At 39.9% G+C, this 16,403-nt stretch overlaps 1 protein-coding gene across 1 annotated transcript in view; it reads right to left on the minus strand.

Annotated features, from left to right (window-relative positions):
- The window catches only part of SLC4A9 (solute carrier family 4 member 9), a 60,458-nt gene that overhangs the window by 36,731 nt on the left and 7,324 nt on the right, over positions 1-16,403 (minus strand). Inside the window, exons 3-6 of the mRNA XM_034411669.2 lie at positions 14,986-15,135; positions 14,269-14,330; positions 13,502-13,659; positions 2,490-2,577 (exon numbers count right to left, since the gene is read on the minus strand). Coding sequence (XP_034267560.1) covers positions 2,490-2,577; positions 13,502-13,659; positions 14,269-14,330; positions 14,986-15,135 — 458 coding nt within the window. The remainder of the gene's footprint in view (positions 1-2,489; positions 2,578-13,501; positions 13,660-14,268; positions 14,331-14,985; positions 15,136-16,403) is intronic.

Consider the following 16,403-nt stretch of genomic DNA (forward strand, 5'->3'; position numbering starts at 1 on the left):
CCTAAATATCTGCAAGACTGCCGTTTCCTGGGAATAGGTGCCCATCCAAGAAGGCTGGGTTCAAGTTATTGCAATGTTGCTCCTTTGCTATTGGACATGAAGTGATGTTCTTCCTATTTATTTAGGTTGATATATGTTCGGATTTTGATTTTATACTTTTATGTTTATAACCTGATTTATAGATGCTCAGAGCCATTAGCCATTGGAATAACAAATGAAAATAATGAGTGATTTTAATATCACATGATACTAGACCCATAATTGGAAAATTATTCTATAAAAAGCATTATATGAATATTTTCCTTTGCTCATTGGGGCCTGATTTTTATACTAGTAGAATGAGATTTATATTTTTCTAATCACAAAAATTAAAAAAATTGAAGAATGATTTCCAAAGTCATAATACCTACATTTTAAAATGATTACATTTCTCTAAGTCTCACTTTTAATATCTTCAATCCTAAAAACTCTTAATATTTTATATGTAAATATTCTTCATCAGGTTTGCAAACAGTGTCCATTTTTTAAAAAACTGCTATTTGATATTTTAAATTTTACTACTGGTCACACTTCTGAAATATTTTTTGATAATTTTTTCATGATGTTTTATATAATAAAATTTTGCTTCTGTGTAATTGTTTTCTTGAGAAAGAAAACATTTAATCTCTATTTTAAACTGTAAGGTAATGAAGGCAATGGATTATAAATACCTAACAGTAGTGAAACATAACTGATTGTAATTTCAGTTGTGTATTTGTTAATATGTAAACAAAAGTTAAGTGAGATTAAAGTACTATCTATTCTTGAATTGATGTTTGATATTTGTTTACATAACTGTTGGGTAGTTAGACTTCTGATCTAAATACAGGTTCTTCATTTCTGATTCAGGTTGAGTATATGAGTTCCTTTATATTTACAATTATATAAACATGTGTTGAGAAATCAATTCCAATTCCATGCTTCATTTGTCCAAATTTTATACCATGTCTAACTTATGGAGCTATGCCAGTGCACCTTCCTTTTTTTCTATATTTATCCTCATACTAGAGGTTTGATTCAATATTGGATGGTTTTTTTTGCAAAAACTGCCTTCTTCTAAAGGGCGATTTAGATGTTATATTAGCTACTGAATACTAAGAGGTACTACATGCCGTGGTAAGTTGCTCCAGGTTTACCCCGGTTTGGGCGAATCAGTAGTGGCGGCAGCGGGAGGCTCTGCTCATCCGCCCAAACATCATCAAAAATGCTCTGTGCATGCTCAGAAGCGCCACACGCCTGCAAAGCAAGCGTGCACACCTGCACGCTACCAATAGCGAACCGGTAGCGCTGGGATTTGAAACACACTACTGACTACATGACCAGTTTCATTCTTACAGTATTGACTCATAGAATCATATGGAATGGATCTCGGAGTTCTTCTAGTGATCTAGATGTTATTTAAAGGGTGGCCTCTGATTTCAAAACCAATCTCTGTCCAAGACTGCATCTCATCTCCGCTGTTAAAGAATTTTTTGAGAAATATCTCCTATGTATACCAAGCAGAGTTAATAGTTTATAATGAGTTAAATGTTTGATTTTCTTAATATCCACGACCCTTAAAATATAGAAATATATATATATTTAATGCTTTTCCTGCAAATGCTTTTTTCCCCACGAAAAGCTTTTTATTTTTGATATAGGAGATAGGAGCCTGGGTGGCGTAGGAGGCTAATGCCTCCTACTAAGGCAGCATTTAACATCCAGCTGCCTGCAATTACTGCGAGTTCAATTCTCACCAGGCTCAAGGTCGACTCAGCCTTCCATCCTTTCTAAGGTGGGTAAAATGAGGACCCGGTTTGTGGGGGCAATAAACTGACTTTGTATAAAATATACAAAAGTATGAAGGCTATTGCTTAACGCATTGTAGGCCGCCCTGAGTCTCGGGAGAAGGGCGGCATATAAAAATAAATAAAAATAAATAAATAAATAAAAATATCAAACAACAGAGTGGGAGTCATAAACTTTCAGATTTCTGAAAGGAGATTTAGATTCAACTTTTAACTCAAATTCATTAGCCTCCTAATCAGTCAAAGGTAAATTAGACAATTTTCTGAATCAGGTTTCAAGCCAAATCTTGTGTTTGTCACGTTCCCCTGTTAAAAAGATATTTGCTATTGCTCTTCGCTGCTTCTAGAATTAATTTTTTTATACTAGAAATGGAATGGAGGATGACTTGTGATTTATTAAATTATATTATTCTGCTTCCAGTGCTGAAGAAATCAGACTTTGTTCATACCACAGTTTGAATGAAAATCTAGCAAGACAAGGAAGTATGGAATAATAAATTAAAGACAAGCCTTCTATGGCCAGATTTAATCTACTCCTTTACTTGGCAACTAGAAGTCTTGGTCTTGGACATATTGAACAATTGCTGTCTTCCCCTTTAGGCATTAATGTCATCCTACTCTATCCTAACTTGACAAAGGAAGTTCAGCAGCAACCAAACTTACTTCATCTGTTAAGAGAGTTGCCATTGCTCTGCCAATTTCATGGTAGGCCTTCAGTCTGGCTCTAGGACCCAACAGGATAAAGAGGAATCTAAAAACAAGTACACAAAAGTCATAAATGGCACCACTATATGCAGAGCCTTTGAGAATGGGCAGTGTACAAGAAAGTAAGGAAGTCAGTAATAAATACAGCCCATGCTCATTTTCCTTGAACATTGAGACCAGAATCCTACACACAGCTAAATAACTGTGAAAGTGGGAGGCATTGGAAGACTTGGAATGGAAAACAGAGTTTAGATGCCTGGTTACTGCACTGATGAGTCCATTCTTAATGTGGAAGAACTTTTGAGTCTGTTTGTCTAAACAGCCATATAATCACAAGGAAGAATGCAATAAGAGCCTTGGTGGTGCAGCAGACTAAAGTGCTGTTAACTAGCACCAGCTGCCTGCAATTACTGCAAGTTCGAATCTCACCAGGCTCAAGGTTGACTCAGCCTTCCATCCTTTCGAGGTAGCTAAAATGAGGACCCAGATTGTGGGTGCAATAAGCTGACTTTGTATAAAAAAGAGTAGGGCTGAAAGCCCTACTAAGCAGGTATATACAAAAAGTATGAAGGCTATTGCTTAACGCATTGTAAGCTGCCCTGAATCTCCGGAGAAGGGCAGCATATAAATCGAACCAATAAATAAATAAATAAATAAATAAATAAATAAATAAATAAATAAATAAATAAATATAAACAAACAAACAAATAAATAAATAAATAAATAAATAAATAAATAAATAAATAAATAAATAAATAAATAAATACACTGAGAGCATATACACCAAAGACAAATTCCTTGTGTGTCCAATCACACTTAGCCAGTAAAGAATTCTATTCTATTCTATTATTTACATTATGTGTGAACTCAGGCTTGTTCAATAAGTCTTGTGTTGTCTTTTTTTGTCTTTGTCTTTGTCTTTCATTAGATTTATATACTGCCCTACTCCCGAAGGACTCAGGGAGGTGAACAGTCACAAATTAAAATACATAAATACAAAAGTTAAAAGATATAATTAAAACCAGATTAAATAATTTAGCCCAAGACAATTAAAAAAATCCCAATAATTTAAAACAAATTAAAATTTTGATGTAAAAGAATTTTATTTTTATTTTTTTATTGCAAAAGTTTTACAATTACATTTTCACCCCTTTTTTTTTTCACCCCCCCACCTCCCTCCCCAAACTTCCCGTCCTCCCTAACCCTCCCTAACCCTCCCCCCCCCAGACTTCCCTATTATGTACTCATAACTAATAACACTGATATATATACCTGAACCCCCCTACATAATTTTCCCTCTTTGTCTCTTTATATTAAAATATTTCTAATACATTGTTTTCAAATAAAAGCTATTTGATACTTTCTAATTTGGTATTTGTTCTGAACATATTCTATCCACCTTTTCCATTCCCATTCATAAGTCTCTTGTGAACAATCTTTTAAATATGCTGAAATCTTCGCCATCTCTGCAAAACTGGCCATCTTCGAAGTCCATTCCTCGATAGTAGGCAAAGCTTCATTCTTCCAATATTTACCTATCAACAATCTTGCTGCTGTTATCATATACAATATTAATTTTGTTTCATCCCGTGTAAAACCCTTAACTATGCCCAATAAAAACAATTGTGGAGAAAATTGAATTTTTTTCTTCAAAACATTCTGCATGACCCACCATATTTTTATCCAAAAAGCCTTAACTTTCCTACAGGTCCACCAAACATGATAATACGTAGCATCCAAACATTCACATCTCCAACATTTTGGCTGAACATTAGGGTACATACATGACAACTTTTTAGGATCTAGATGCCATCTATAAAACATTTTATAGAAATTTTCCCTCAAATTCTGCGACTGTGTAAATTTAACATTCTGAACCCAAATTTTTTCCCATGTTTCCAACATCACTGGTTCTTCAAAATTTTGTGCCCACTTAATCATACAATCTTTAACTAATTCCGTTTCTGAATCCCTTTCTAGCAAAACATTGTAAAGCCTTTTAATATGCATTGGACCTTTCTCTCTTATATGTCTAACCAAGTCTTCCTCATGCAACATAATACCAGTTTTTTGGTCCTCTTTCCATCTCAGTTGTAATTGATTATATTGTAACCAGGTTAAATTAATCCCTTCGTCCAACAGTGTCTGCAATGTCTTCAACTGCCATCTGCCCGCATCTGTAAAAAGAACCTCTTTGTATAAAAACCCCCCGAGTGACATTATATTTGTATTCCACAAGGTATGACCAAGATCCAGCCATAGCGGTATTTTATAATCCCATTTGAGTCGGTGCTTCTTCCAAACTCTCATCAAAGAGTCTCTAAGTATATGACTTTTAAATACTTTATCAACTTTGTCCTCATAAAATAGGTAAGCATGCCATCCAAATTCAAGATCAAAACTTTCTGCATTCAATATTCCAGCCTTTTTACTTCCAAACCAGTCACTTGTTAAAGTTAAAGCTGCTGCATCATAATATAACTGTAAGTTTGGAAGTTTAAGGCCTCCTCTTTCTGGAACATCTTGCATAATTTTCAATTTCACTCTCGGCTTTTTCTCGTTCCAGACAAACTTATTAAGTCCAGTTTGCCAAACTTTCAGTTGTTTATCACTTTTAAGCACCGGAATCATTTGAAACAAAAACAGAAATCTTGGCAAAATGTTCATCTTAACTGCTGCTATTCTTCCAAGTAAAGACAGTTGCAGCTTTTTCCAAGTCTCCATGTCTTTCTGAGCCTCTCGCCACAACACCTCATAGTTATTTTGAAACAATTTCATGTTTGATTCTGCAACCTGAACTCCAAGATATTTTACCTTAGGTACAATTTCAAAACCTGCCCTCCTTTCAAACTCATATTTACGATCTTGTGTCATATTTTTGACTATCATTTTAGTCTTTTTTGAGTTCACTCTGAAACCTGAAACTCTACCATAGTCTTGTATAATGTCGTTCATCAAGATTATTGATTCCATTGGTTGTGATAGGGTAACCACCAGATCATCTGCAAATGCCTTTACTCTATAATCCTCTTGCCTTATCATTATGCCTTTCAAAATTTTTGAGTCCCGTATTGTATTTAGCAAGACTTCCAATGTTAAAATAAATAAAAGTGGGGACAACGGACATCCCTGTCTTGTTCCTTTTTCAATTTTAAACTCTGTCGTCAAACTTCCATTAATAATAATCTGTGCTTTTTGCTCTTGATAAATTGCTGAGATTGCCTGTGTAAACTGGTCCCCAAAGCCCATCTTTTTTAAAGTCTTTAGTAGAAAATTCCAATCCACTCTATCAAAGGCCTTCTCCGCATCCAAAAAAACCAGCACTGCAGAAATCTGTTTATTCTTATCAAGATATTCCAATAAGTCTATTACTTGCCTTACATTGTCCTTCATGTATCTACCCTCAATAAATCCCGCTTGGTCCTCATGAATCACCTTTTGGATTACTGGCATCAACCTGTTGGCTAATACCTTCGCGTAAATTTTATAGTCTGTATTCAAAAGAGATATTGGTCTGTAGTTCTCTGGTTTTTTAGGACCAACTTGTTCTTTTGGTATCAAAGATATATAAGCAGTTGTCCAGGATGGGGGTATTTTACCCCCTTGTTGAATATTGCAAAATAAATCTCTAAGTTGTCCCACCATTTCAGCTTGTAAAGTTTTATAGTACACTGCAGTCAAACCATCCGTGCCAGGAGTTTTGGCTGTTTTTAGCTGTTTAATTGCTGCTGTTATCTCCTCCTCTGTTATAGGATAATTCATTCTTTCCTTTTGTTGATCAGTAATTTTTGTAACTCTCTTATCCTTTAAATATTTTTCTATAAGTCCATTCTGCACCTCATCTTTGGCATATAGTTTAGTGTAATAATCCACAAAAGCTTCTTTAATTAGTTTTTGTTGAAAGATTTCTTTCCCTCCAATATCAATACTATCAATAGTCCGTATACTTTGTTTTTTCCTCAATGTGTAAGCCAACCATCTGCCCGGTTTATTAGCATTGCAAAATGTATTATGCTTCGCGTATTGTAAACTTGTTGCAACTTGTTCCGCCATAAGCATTTGGAATTGATCTTTCAAAAGTTTTATAGCACTTCGTATTCTTTCATCTGTTGGGTTTTTAATAAGTAACTGTTCTTTATTCTTTATTTCCATTTCCAACTCAGATCTTTTCTTTTGTCGGAACAGTCTATGTTTAGAATTCATGTAGATAAGTACCCCTCTCATATAAGCTTTACTTGCATCCCAAACAATTTCAACTGGGGTACCTTTATTCAAATTTATTTCAAAAAATTCTTTCAAATGCTTTTTAAGTTCTATTATATTTTTTTCATATCTAAACAGGTTCTCATTTAATCTCCAAGAACGTCTCTCAACCTTATCCATCTCGATTTCTATCCATACAGGACTATGATCAGTCAAAATTCTTGGAAAAATCTTTGTTCTTTTTGTCTTAACAAGTAGATCATTTGACAACAAGATAAAATCAATCCTAGAAAAAGATCTATGTCTATCAGAAAAAAAAGTGTAATCCAATTCATTTGGGTTATGTATTCTCCAAACATCTTTTAGTTCCATATCTTCTTTCATATCAAAAAAGGTCTGTGGTAATCTAATTCTAGACTTTGCCAAGCTCTTTTTATCTAATTTAGAATCAATTACTCCATTCCAATCTCCCATAATTAAAATAGATCTGTAGTCCCATTGCAATATTTTAGTATGTAACATCTTGTAAAAATAATCCTGTTGTTGGTTGGGAGCATAAATTCCAATCAAAAGAATTTGTCCATTTGCTGTAAACAATTCAATTGCTACAAATCTACCATCTTGATCTACTTCTATAACTTTTGCTGTTAATTTTTTATTTACATAAATAACCACACCATTCTTTTTCTGCGAAGTTGAAGATATATAATGTGCTCCTAGTTTTGAGTTTATCAAATATTTTTGATCTTGAGTTGTAATGTGCGTTTCTTGTAAACATATTATATCATTATTAAATTGTTTCAAATATGTAAATAATTTTTTCCTTTTCTGTGCTGAATTCAACCCATTGACATTCCAAGATAAACACTTAAAGGTCATTGACCTCTTCATGGAGCGCGGAGCAATATGCTTGAAGTTCATCCACAAGCTTCGATCTCGCTCCTCCCATAGCGCCAATCTCTTGTGCAGTGCTCTTAACTGCCTTCTTGTCTTGTCTTTCCTGTTGTTGTTGTTGCTTCTGTTTAAGTAGCTTGGATTGAGCTCTAGTTATACGTTGATCTTTAACTTCAGTCAACTGAATCAAATCCAAAATTGGAGAAGAATCCAGCGATGGCTCACTCAGAATACCTCCTTCTGCACCTTGCACGTTTTCTAATTCCTGCTTAGACTGTTCTTTCAGTTGCCTCTCTTCACTCTCCTTAATCTCCAGAACTGTAGATGTACGTGGAGATGGTGTTCTTTCCATAAGAATAGTACTGTAAAAGTGTTGCGCCTTCTCCACGGTATTCAACCGATATCCTTCTCCCTTATATCTGAAAATTACCCCAGCTGGTGCATCCCACCGGAAGGGTATCTGTAAATTTTTCAATTCCTTAACAAGAAAACCAAATTCTTTTCTAGCTTTCAGCATTTTAGGAGGTAACTCTTTAAAAATTACAAGCCGTGAGCCCCCCACTTGTATAGAGGTGTGGAAAGATTTTTGCAGGATATCATTTCTAATTTCTCTCTCAGTAAAGTATATGACCACATCTCTGGGTAATTGTCTTTGCCTGGCCACCCAAGAGTTCACTCTGTAAATTTTATCTATTTTATGAAATACCAAATCAGGATTAACTTGTAGAATCTTAGCCAGGGCTTCAGAGCAAACTTGTCTCAAGTCCTGTCTTTCCTCCTCTCGAATTCCCCGAAGCCGTATGGCAAATTCCATCGCCCGGAATTGTATCATAACAATCTCATCTTCAATTCTCTGCATTTTATTGTCAACTTCATCAATTTTATAATCATTGTCTTTCATCCTAACATTAACTTCTGATTTAAATTCTTCAACTTTAAAATCAACTTTCCCAATAAAATCTGCCAGGCCAGACGCCACTTCTGATATTTTTTTGGTCACCATAATTTGGTTCTGTTTCACCATGTCTTTAATTTCATTAATTTCCTGCAGAAATTCCTGATGTGATTTTTGAAGTTCCTGTTGTGATTCTTGAAATTTATCATCCAAAGTTTTAGAAATAAATTCTTTTAAATCTGCCACATCAAATTCTTTTTTCTGAGTTTGTAACTGTTGAGCAGGGGGAAGTTGCGTTTGCTGTTTGTGTGTGGGGGATCCCCCCCCTAATGCCTTCCCTTCCTGCTTCTTTGAAGCCATCCTGGCTCGTGATCTAGTTTTTCTAAAGAGGGAGGTTCCTTTTCCTTTCCCTCCTGCACAAAGACTTCTAAAAAAGTCCCCCAGATTTGATCAAACAAGGGTTAAAATAAAGCAAAGTCCAATATTGAAAAGGGAAAAAATTTCCGAGTTATTTCTCTTGTAACAAGCAAGGCAGCTTAGTAGCAACTTGGAAACTTTGTAGCAAAACAAAGTAACTTCACCAATCCACACTCGCTGGCTCGTTAACTCTGAAGCTAGGCGCCATGTTTTTTCAAAGCACTTTCACTCACTCGCATTTTCTCAGATTGAAAAGTCAACAAAGTGCTAATACTTGCGTTTCCAAATTTCAGGATTCAGGTAGTTTCGCTGTTTATTAAAGCAGGTTCTTTCGCTTTAAGTTTCCTGCAGCCGGCTTGTTCTGCAGAAGCAGAATCGTCCCACGCCGCCCGGAGTCTCAGCAGGTTGGAAGGGAGCCGCGCCTGTTTCCTCCCCAGAAACAATTCCCTGGGGGGTTACAGGGGCTCGACCTGTACCCTGCTATCTCTCCTCCAATAATCCTCAGGATTTTGAAGTTTTCGAGCCGCTTCTCGATCGCGAGGCGGCTCTACAGGCGGCGGGGCTGGCGGAGCTTCAAAGAGCGCCGCCGTCGCCGAAGACAAGGAAACCGGAAGTCAATGTAAAAGAATTTTAAAACAGGGGAGAAAATTAGGCCAGGCCGGCTTGCTGGAATAGAAGAATCTTAAGAGCACGGGGGAAAGTGCGTAGATCCGGGATCCTCCGTATCTCTGGGGGGAGCTCATTCCAGATAGTGGGTGCCCCCACAGAGAAGGCCCTCCCCCTGGGGGCCGCCAGTTGACATTGTTTAGCTGACGGCACCCGGAGGAGCCCCTCTCTATGAGAGCGTACCGGCCGGTGGGAGGCTGCTTGTGGTAGTAGGCGGTCCTGTAAATAACCAGGTCCTAAGCCATGGAGCGCTCTAAAGGTGGTAACCAGAACCTTGAAGCACACCCGGAAGACCACCGGGAGCCAATGCAGCTCGCGCAGGAGAGGTGTCACACGGAAGCGCCATATTGCTCCCATAACCACCCACGCGGCCGCACTCTGCGCCAGTTGGAGCCTCCACGTGCTCCTCAAGGGGAGCCCCATGTAGAGAGTGTTGCAGTAGTCCAGGCGGGAAGTGACGAGGGCATGAGTGACTGTGTGTAGGGAATCCTGATCCAGAAAGGGACGCAACTGGCGAATCAGGCAAACCTGATGAGAAATCCTCCCGGTCACAGCCATCAAGTGCTCTTCTAAAGACAACCGTGAATCCAGGAGGACACCCAAGTTGCGAGCCCTCTCCGTGGGGGCCAGCGATTCGCCCCCAATAGTCAGCGATGGCGTCAACTGACTGTATCGGGACGTCGGAAACCACAGCCACTCAGTCTTGGATGGGTTGAGCCTGAGCCTTTTCCTCCCCATCCAGATCCGCATGGCCTCCAGACACCGGGACATCACTTCAAGGGCATCGTTGGGGTGGTCCGGGGTGGAGAAGTACAGCTGGGTGTCATCAGCGTACTGATGGTACTTCACCCCGAAACCACGGATGATCTCGCCCAGTGGCTTCACTTAAATGTTGAACAAAAGGGGCGAGAGGACCGACCCTTGTGGCACCCCACATATGAGGGGCCTCGGGGTTGACCTCTGCCCCCCTGCCAACACAGACTGCAACCGGTCGGAGAGAAAGGAGGAGAACCACCGTAATACAGTGCCCCCCACCCCTAACTCTTCCAACCGGTGCAGCATGATACCATGGTCGATGGTATCAAAAGCCGCTGAGAGGTCTAATAGGACCAAGACAGAGGAGCAGCCCCTGTCCCGAGCCCTCCAGAGATCATCAACCAACGCGACCAATGCCATTTCCGTGCTGTACCCAGGCCTGAAGCCCGACTGGAACAGATCCAGATACGTCGTTTTATCCAGGTACTGGGGGAGCTGTCGCGCAAGCACACTCTCAATAACCTTCACAACAAAGCAAAGGTTGGAGACCGGACGATAGTTAGCCAACACTGCCGGGTCCAGGGAAGGCTTCTTGAGGAGAGGCCTCACCACCGCCTCTTTCAAGGTGGCGGGGAAGTCACCCTCACCCAACGAAGCATTTATAATCCCCTGGAGCCAGCCTCGCGTCACCTCCCGGGAAGCCAGCACTAACCAGGAAGGGCACGGGTCTAATAAACATGTGGTTGCGTTCAGTCCATCCAGAATCCTGTCCACATCGTCAGGGGTCACAGGATCAAACTCATCCCAGATAACATTCTCAAGACCTGCTTCAGTCAACCCCCCTGGAACTACCCAGTCGGAGTCCAGATCTTCCCGAATCTGAGTGATTTTGTCATACAGATATTGAACAAAATCCTCGGCTCTACCCTCCAAGGGGTCCTCCCGCGCTTCCTGGTGGAGCAGGGAGCGGGTCACCCTAAACGGAGCGGCTGGGCAATTATCTGATGACGAAATAAGAGCAGCAAAATATGTACATTTTGCTGCTTTTATTGCCACTAGGTAATTCTTAATATGAGATTTTACCAGTGTCCAGTCGGATTCAGAAAGACTGGCCCTCCAACTACTCTCTAGGTGTCTTTTCCGGCGCTTCATCTCCCTCAGCTCCTCAGTAAACCAAGGAGCTAGGCGAGATCGGCGCCGGGTCAGAGGCCGCAAAGGCACGACCCGATCCAGAGCTCCAGAGGCCGCCCTATCCCAGGCAGCCACTAGGTCCCTAGTCGAGGCGTGTGCCAGAGCCTCAGTAAATGGCCCAAGCTCCATCTGGAATCTATCAGGTTCCATCAGGCGCCCGGGGCGGAACCATCTTACCGGCTCCGCCTCCCTGCGACAGGGTATAGCGGTTCGAAGATCAAGGCGAAGGAGAGAGTGATCTGACCATGACAAGGGCTCGGTGACTATATCCCCTATCTCAAGATCACTCAACCACTGTCCAGAGACAAAAATCAGGTCCAGCGTGTAGGTAGGGCCATGAATTAACTGGGTCAGGTCCATAGCTGTCATGGAAGCCATGAACTCCCAAGCCACTTCCGATGTCTCACCCACAGATGGCAGGTTGAAATCCCCCAGGACCATAAGTCTGGGGGTATCAACCGCCACTGCGGTGATAACGTTGAGGAGCTCAGGCAGGGCTGCTGCCACGTGGCAGGGAGCCAGGTATGTGATCAGCAAGCCCATCTGAACCCCATGACCCCACTTCACAAGGAGGGGCTCACAGCCGGCCGTCTGAGGAACAGTGGCCTCCCTCGGTCTCAGACCTTCTTTAATAATAACCGCTACTCCCACACCCCTGCCCTGTGACCTCGGCTGATGGAATGCAAGGAAACCTGGCGGGCACATTTCCATGAGGGGAACCCCCCCCTCATGGCCCAACCAGGTCTCCGTAATACCTGCCAGGTCCGCTCCCCCCTCACCAATTAAGTCACAGATGAGGGGGGCTTTATTTACTACGGACGTGGCATTGCACAGCATCAGCTGGAGGGCCGGGCCCTGAGGGTCTGTGCAACCTGGGGAACAGGTGGAGCCTTGGGGGCCGGAGCGCACCACCACTCGTAAACAGTGGGTGTGCACTCCCCTGATTCGATATGGCCCCCTGCTCCCGCCATATCTACCCCTCCCACTCACGGTAGTGATGTTCAAAGCACTATCCGGACAAACTCTGACTCCCCCCTCGACCCCTCGACCCCGGGATCCCCACCTCCCACGCCGTGCTTTCTTGCCAGGCCTGCCCCTCCCCTTAGTGGGCTATCCCCCATGCCCACAACCCCCATTCCAATCAAACTCTCCCCCTCCCTAGAACTCCTTAAAAATTTAACTAAAAATTTGAGTAAAAGACCCCTCAACCCCCTAGTTTTCACATGCCACCTCTCCGGGTCCCAAAACTCAGCCAACCCAGCCAATGTGAGCTCAGCCAATGTCTGTTAGGCTTGGGATATGAACAGCAACTTAGCTTGTGCTTCCACGCACTAAGAACAACATTTCAGAAAGGCCAGAAATTGAAAAGGATCACTTAAATGATCAAAATCATATTAGGTCCAATCATTGCACAAGGCAAGAATTCAAATTAAGCATTCCCCATAGCTTCTTTCTGAACATACCTAATCACTTGGAGGATGGAAGACTAGGAAGCAGAGATGCATTGATGCAGACACATTTTATCTGGCTGATATACTAATTAATTTAGGCAACATCCAACTGCCACAACTGAATGTTTAAGTGTGGTGAGTGAGCAGACTGAAGTCCTCTGGTTATATATCAGAAGATAGTTGGGTCTGTTAATTTCCAAAGGTAGCTTGATCTGAGATGCTTGATGCTAATTAACAAATTACTCCATTCAAGTATACAGTATTGGCCTGAAATCTGCTACCCACTAGAATTAGTTAACAGGCAAACATCAGTCTTAAACTATGGACTTTTTCCTGCTGCTTATGTCTGACACAAGAGGGGGTAGCTACATAGCATCTAAGCTTCATATTTGAATTGGCAGTAAGGAAAAAATGCTAGTTACTTACCAGCACAAGGGGACACACTAGAAGGCTTTAACAAAGATAATCTGACCCCTTTTCTATTCTTTCTGGATTACCTGCTAGGAAAAGCAACTTCAGTCAAGCTTCCAAGAAGCATTGAGTTTTGCAGGCGTACAAAAGCAATGAAGGGCTTTTCTAGGAAAGAGACTTCTCCTACAAGAATGTTGGCCACTTCGGTTCCAGCTGGAATTTTCTTTTTAAACCGATTTTTTACCTGCAGTGAAAGGAAATTAAGAACAAGAAATCAAAAACCAGTAGGAGACTAATTTTCAGACTAATTATATTAAACGCCATAACCTTTTGTGAACCATTGCTTATTTCATCAGATGCAGTTCATCAGAGTTGGCAAATTTCCAGAATGCAGAAAACAACAGCAAGATACTAGAATATTTCTGAGTATTCCTGAGAAAATGCTGTCAACCTCCACTGCCATTAACACAGCCTGATCATCATTAATTGTACTTCATTTATAACAGGAAGTAAGAATGCAAGCCTTGTGAACAGCACAGAAAAAGCTCTTCACTCAAAGAGAATTTTTATAAAGTGATATATTGATATAAGGTACTCCTTGACTTATGACTGTTTATTTAACCACAGTTTCGAGTTACTGTATGTCAGCTTCAGAAAATGTAACCTACAAGCAGGGGTGGGTTCTACTTACCTTTACTACCGGTTCACAATGGGATCGCACGCTCTAGTTAGACCATTGGACCATTGTGTCTAATTTTGCTGTTTGGGTGTCTTATAGGAACATTCTTCACTTGATAGCCCCACCTTTGTATCACTCCCCCTCACCATTTTTACATTTAACACCATTGCTTACCTGTTCCATTAATGGTACCTCTGAGACCTCACACTTTGCATCTGAATGTCTGTTAGCCCTATCTGCAACATTTTTTTAAAAAAAAGAAAAGATCAATGATGTTTCATATATAGTGTAGCTTAAATATTATGTTACTTCCACTCTAATTGCAATTTTAATTACAATTAATTATAACCTTCAAGTCTTTTTAATTATTTTAATCCAATTTATAATCATTTTAACAACATACTGAACCTTTGCACATGCTATTCTTGCTTACTTCAATTTGTACTGCTTTCTGCTTTACCATCTTCACATTCATCTGCCTTCAGAATTTTTGCCTAATTTTGCAAAAGGTCCAGGTTGTATATTAGCATTGTAAGAATTATTTATTGCACTCTGTCTTCTGATTGGAGAGTCCTTTCCATTCCATTCTGTCAATGCTCTAGGTATCTAGGGACATCTCTATAATGCATGCTTATTTCTTGATGTTGTAATTTCAGGGACAAGAAATTGGGAAGAATACTTTTTAGAATAGATTAGCATGGGATGCATAGTTTTAAAATGTGCTGATCAAAGTTGGAGCAAATGCTATACTGCTACCAATAACAGGCAAACATTAGTGTTAAACTATGGAATTTTTCCTGCTGCTTATGTCTGACACAAGAGGGGGTAGCTACATAGCATCTAAGCTTCATAGTTGAATTGGCAGTACGAAAAAAAATGCTAGTTACTTACCAGCACAAGGGGACACGCCCATTTCAAACAGCATCTTCAGTTGAGATTTGGTTACATGATGATAAGGTTTGAGGAGTAAGACATAGGTAAGTTTCTTCAAGAGTTCCGTCTTGAAGGCCTGTTTCTCTATCTGGATCTCAATCACTTTCTCTTGAACATAAAATGAACACATGTTGAAGTTACTAAATCACTTTCTTTTCTGCAATCGTATCTACCTTTTCAACTTTATTGAAAGGCATTTTGTATCAAAAACTCTATGTTAATTAGTATAGAGCTAATTAACTCTTAATAGCATTCTATTTAATAAAATAGAAATAAATCCATATACTGATTCAACTGGAGGTAAGGAAATCCAACAATTTCAATAACAGCATAGATTCCCTTACTAAATTAAACTTGCAACTGTTAAGATTTAGTGTAACAGGAAAAATACTCCCCAGTGAACACAGTAGGATGGAGTTTCTGAAATGTATCTAACTTTCCTGCGCCATTTGTTGTAAATCAGACTCATTGCCTGATTTACATGCTGTAGTATCTATTTTATACTGAATAAACCGCAAAGAGGAGTTTCCACAATGGACTATGCTATGGTTTAAAAACACATTGCTGAGGTTTGTTTAACTTTCTAAGCCAAAGCCAAAGAAACCTCACTGTGGCTTAATGTGATATGCAAACCCATTATGTAGGTTTGGCATGCCATGGCTTTCCATCAAATTTGATTAGAATAATAAAGTACAGTAAAGCAAACTAGTTCTTTAGAGATGAGGGTGTTTCTGTTTTTCCAAATCACAGTGTGGGTCTGGAGACATGTTTGAATAGGACTGCTTCTGGATTGACATGGAGCAGACTGAAAAAAATTTTGTAACTCTGATTTGGGACAGATTACATTGTCTTTCTAGTTCCTGAGAATACACTATAGCATGCTGTGTTGACTACGCAACTCAAGAAGCATAGATACTTTGCATATTTTATTTTACTTATCCTAGTGGCATTAGAAACAGAGATGGCAAGTAAGGGAATTCCTCAGTTTTTCCTCTCTCTCTCTCTCTCTCTCTCTCTCTTTGTGCTCTGAAGGCTTTAGCCTACTTTCTACAAGAACAGTTCTTTTTTCCTTTTTTTCTCTCACCATAAGGAAATATGCCCTTGGTGCTTTCTGAGCATAGTTGTTTTCTTGCAGTCATTTCATTGCCAAACTAGGTAACATCATCAGTGCTAGAAAGGAGTGGGTTCTGCTATCATTTTATGTTCTAGTGGCTTGCCCTATCAGTGTTCATGGGAATGTTTTTGGTGGTTTCTTGATTAGGCTGTATTTATTGTTAGCTTGCTTGTTCCTTATAAGAAAATAATTCACATAATCCGACATTTCATACCATGCATATTTTTGAGGAAAGTACTTGTGCTTTTTAAAGCATCCATGG

Source organism: Pantherophis guttatus, chromosome 3 (assembly GCF_059756535.1).
Source record: "Pantherophis guttatus breed Tessera chromosome 3, ASM5975653v1, whole genome shotgun sequence".
In the NCBI taxonomy this organism is placed as follows: Eukaryota; Metazoa; Chordata; class Lepidosauria; order Squamata; family Colubridae; genus Pantherophis; species Pantherophis guttatus.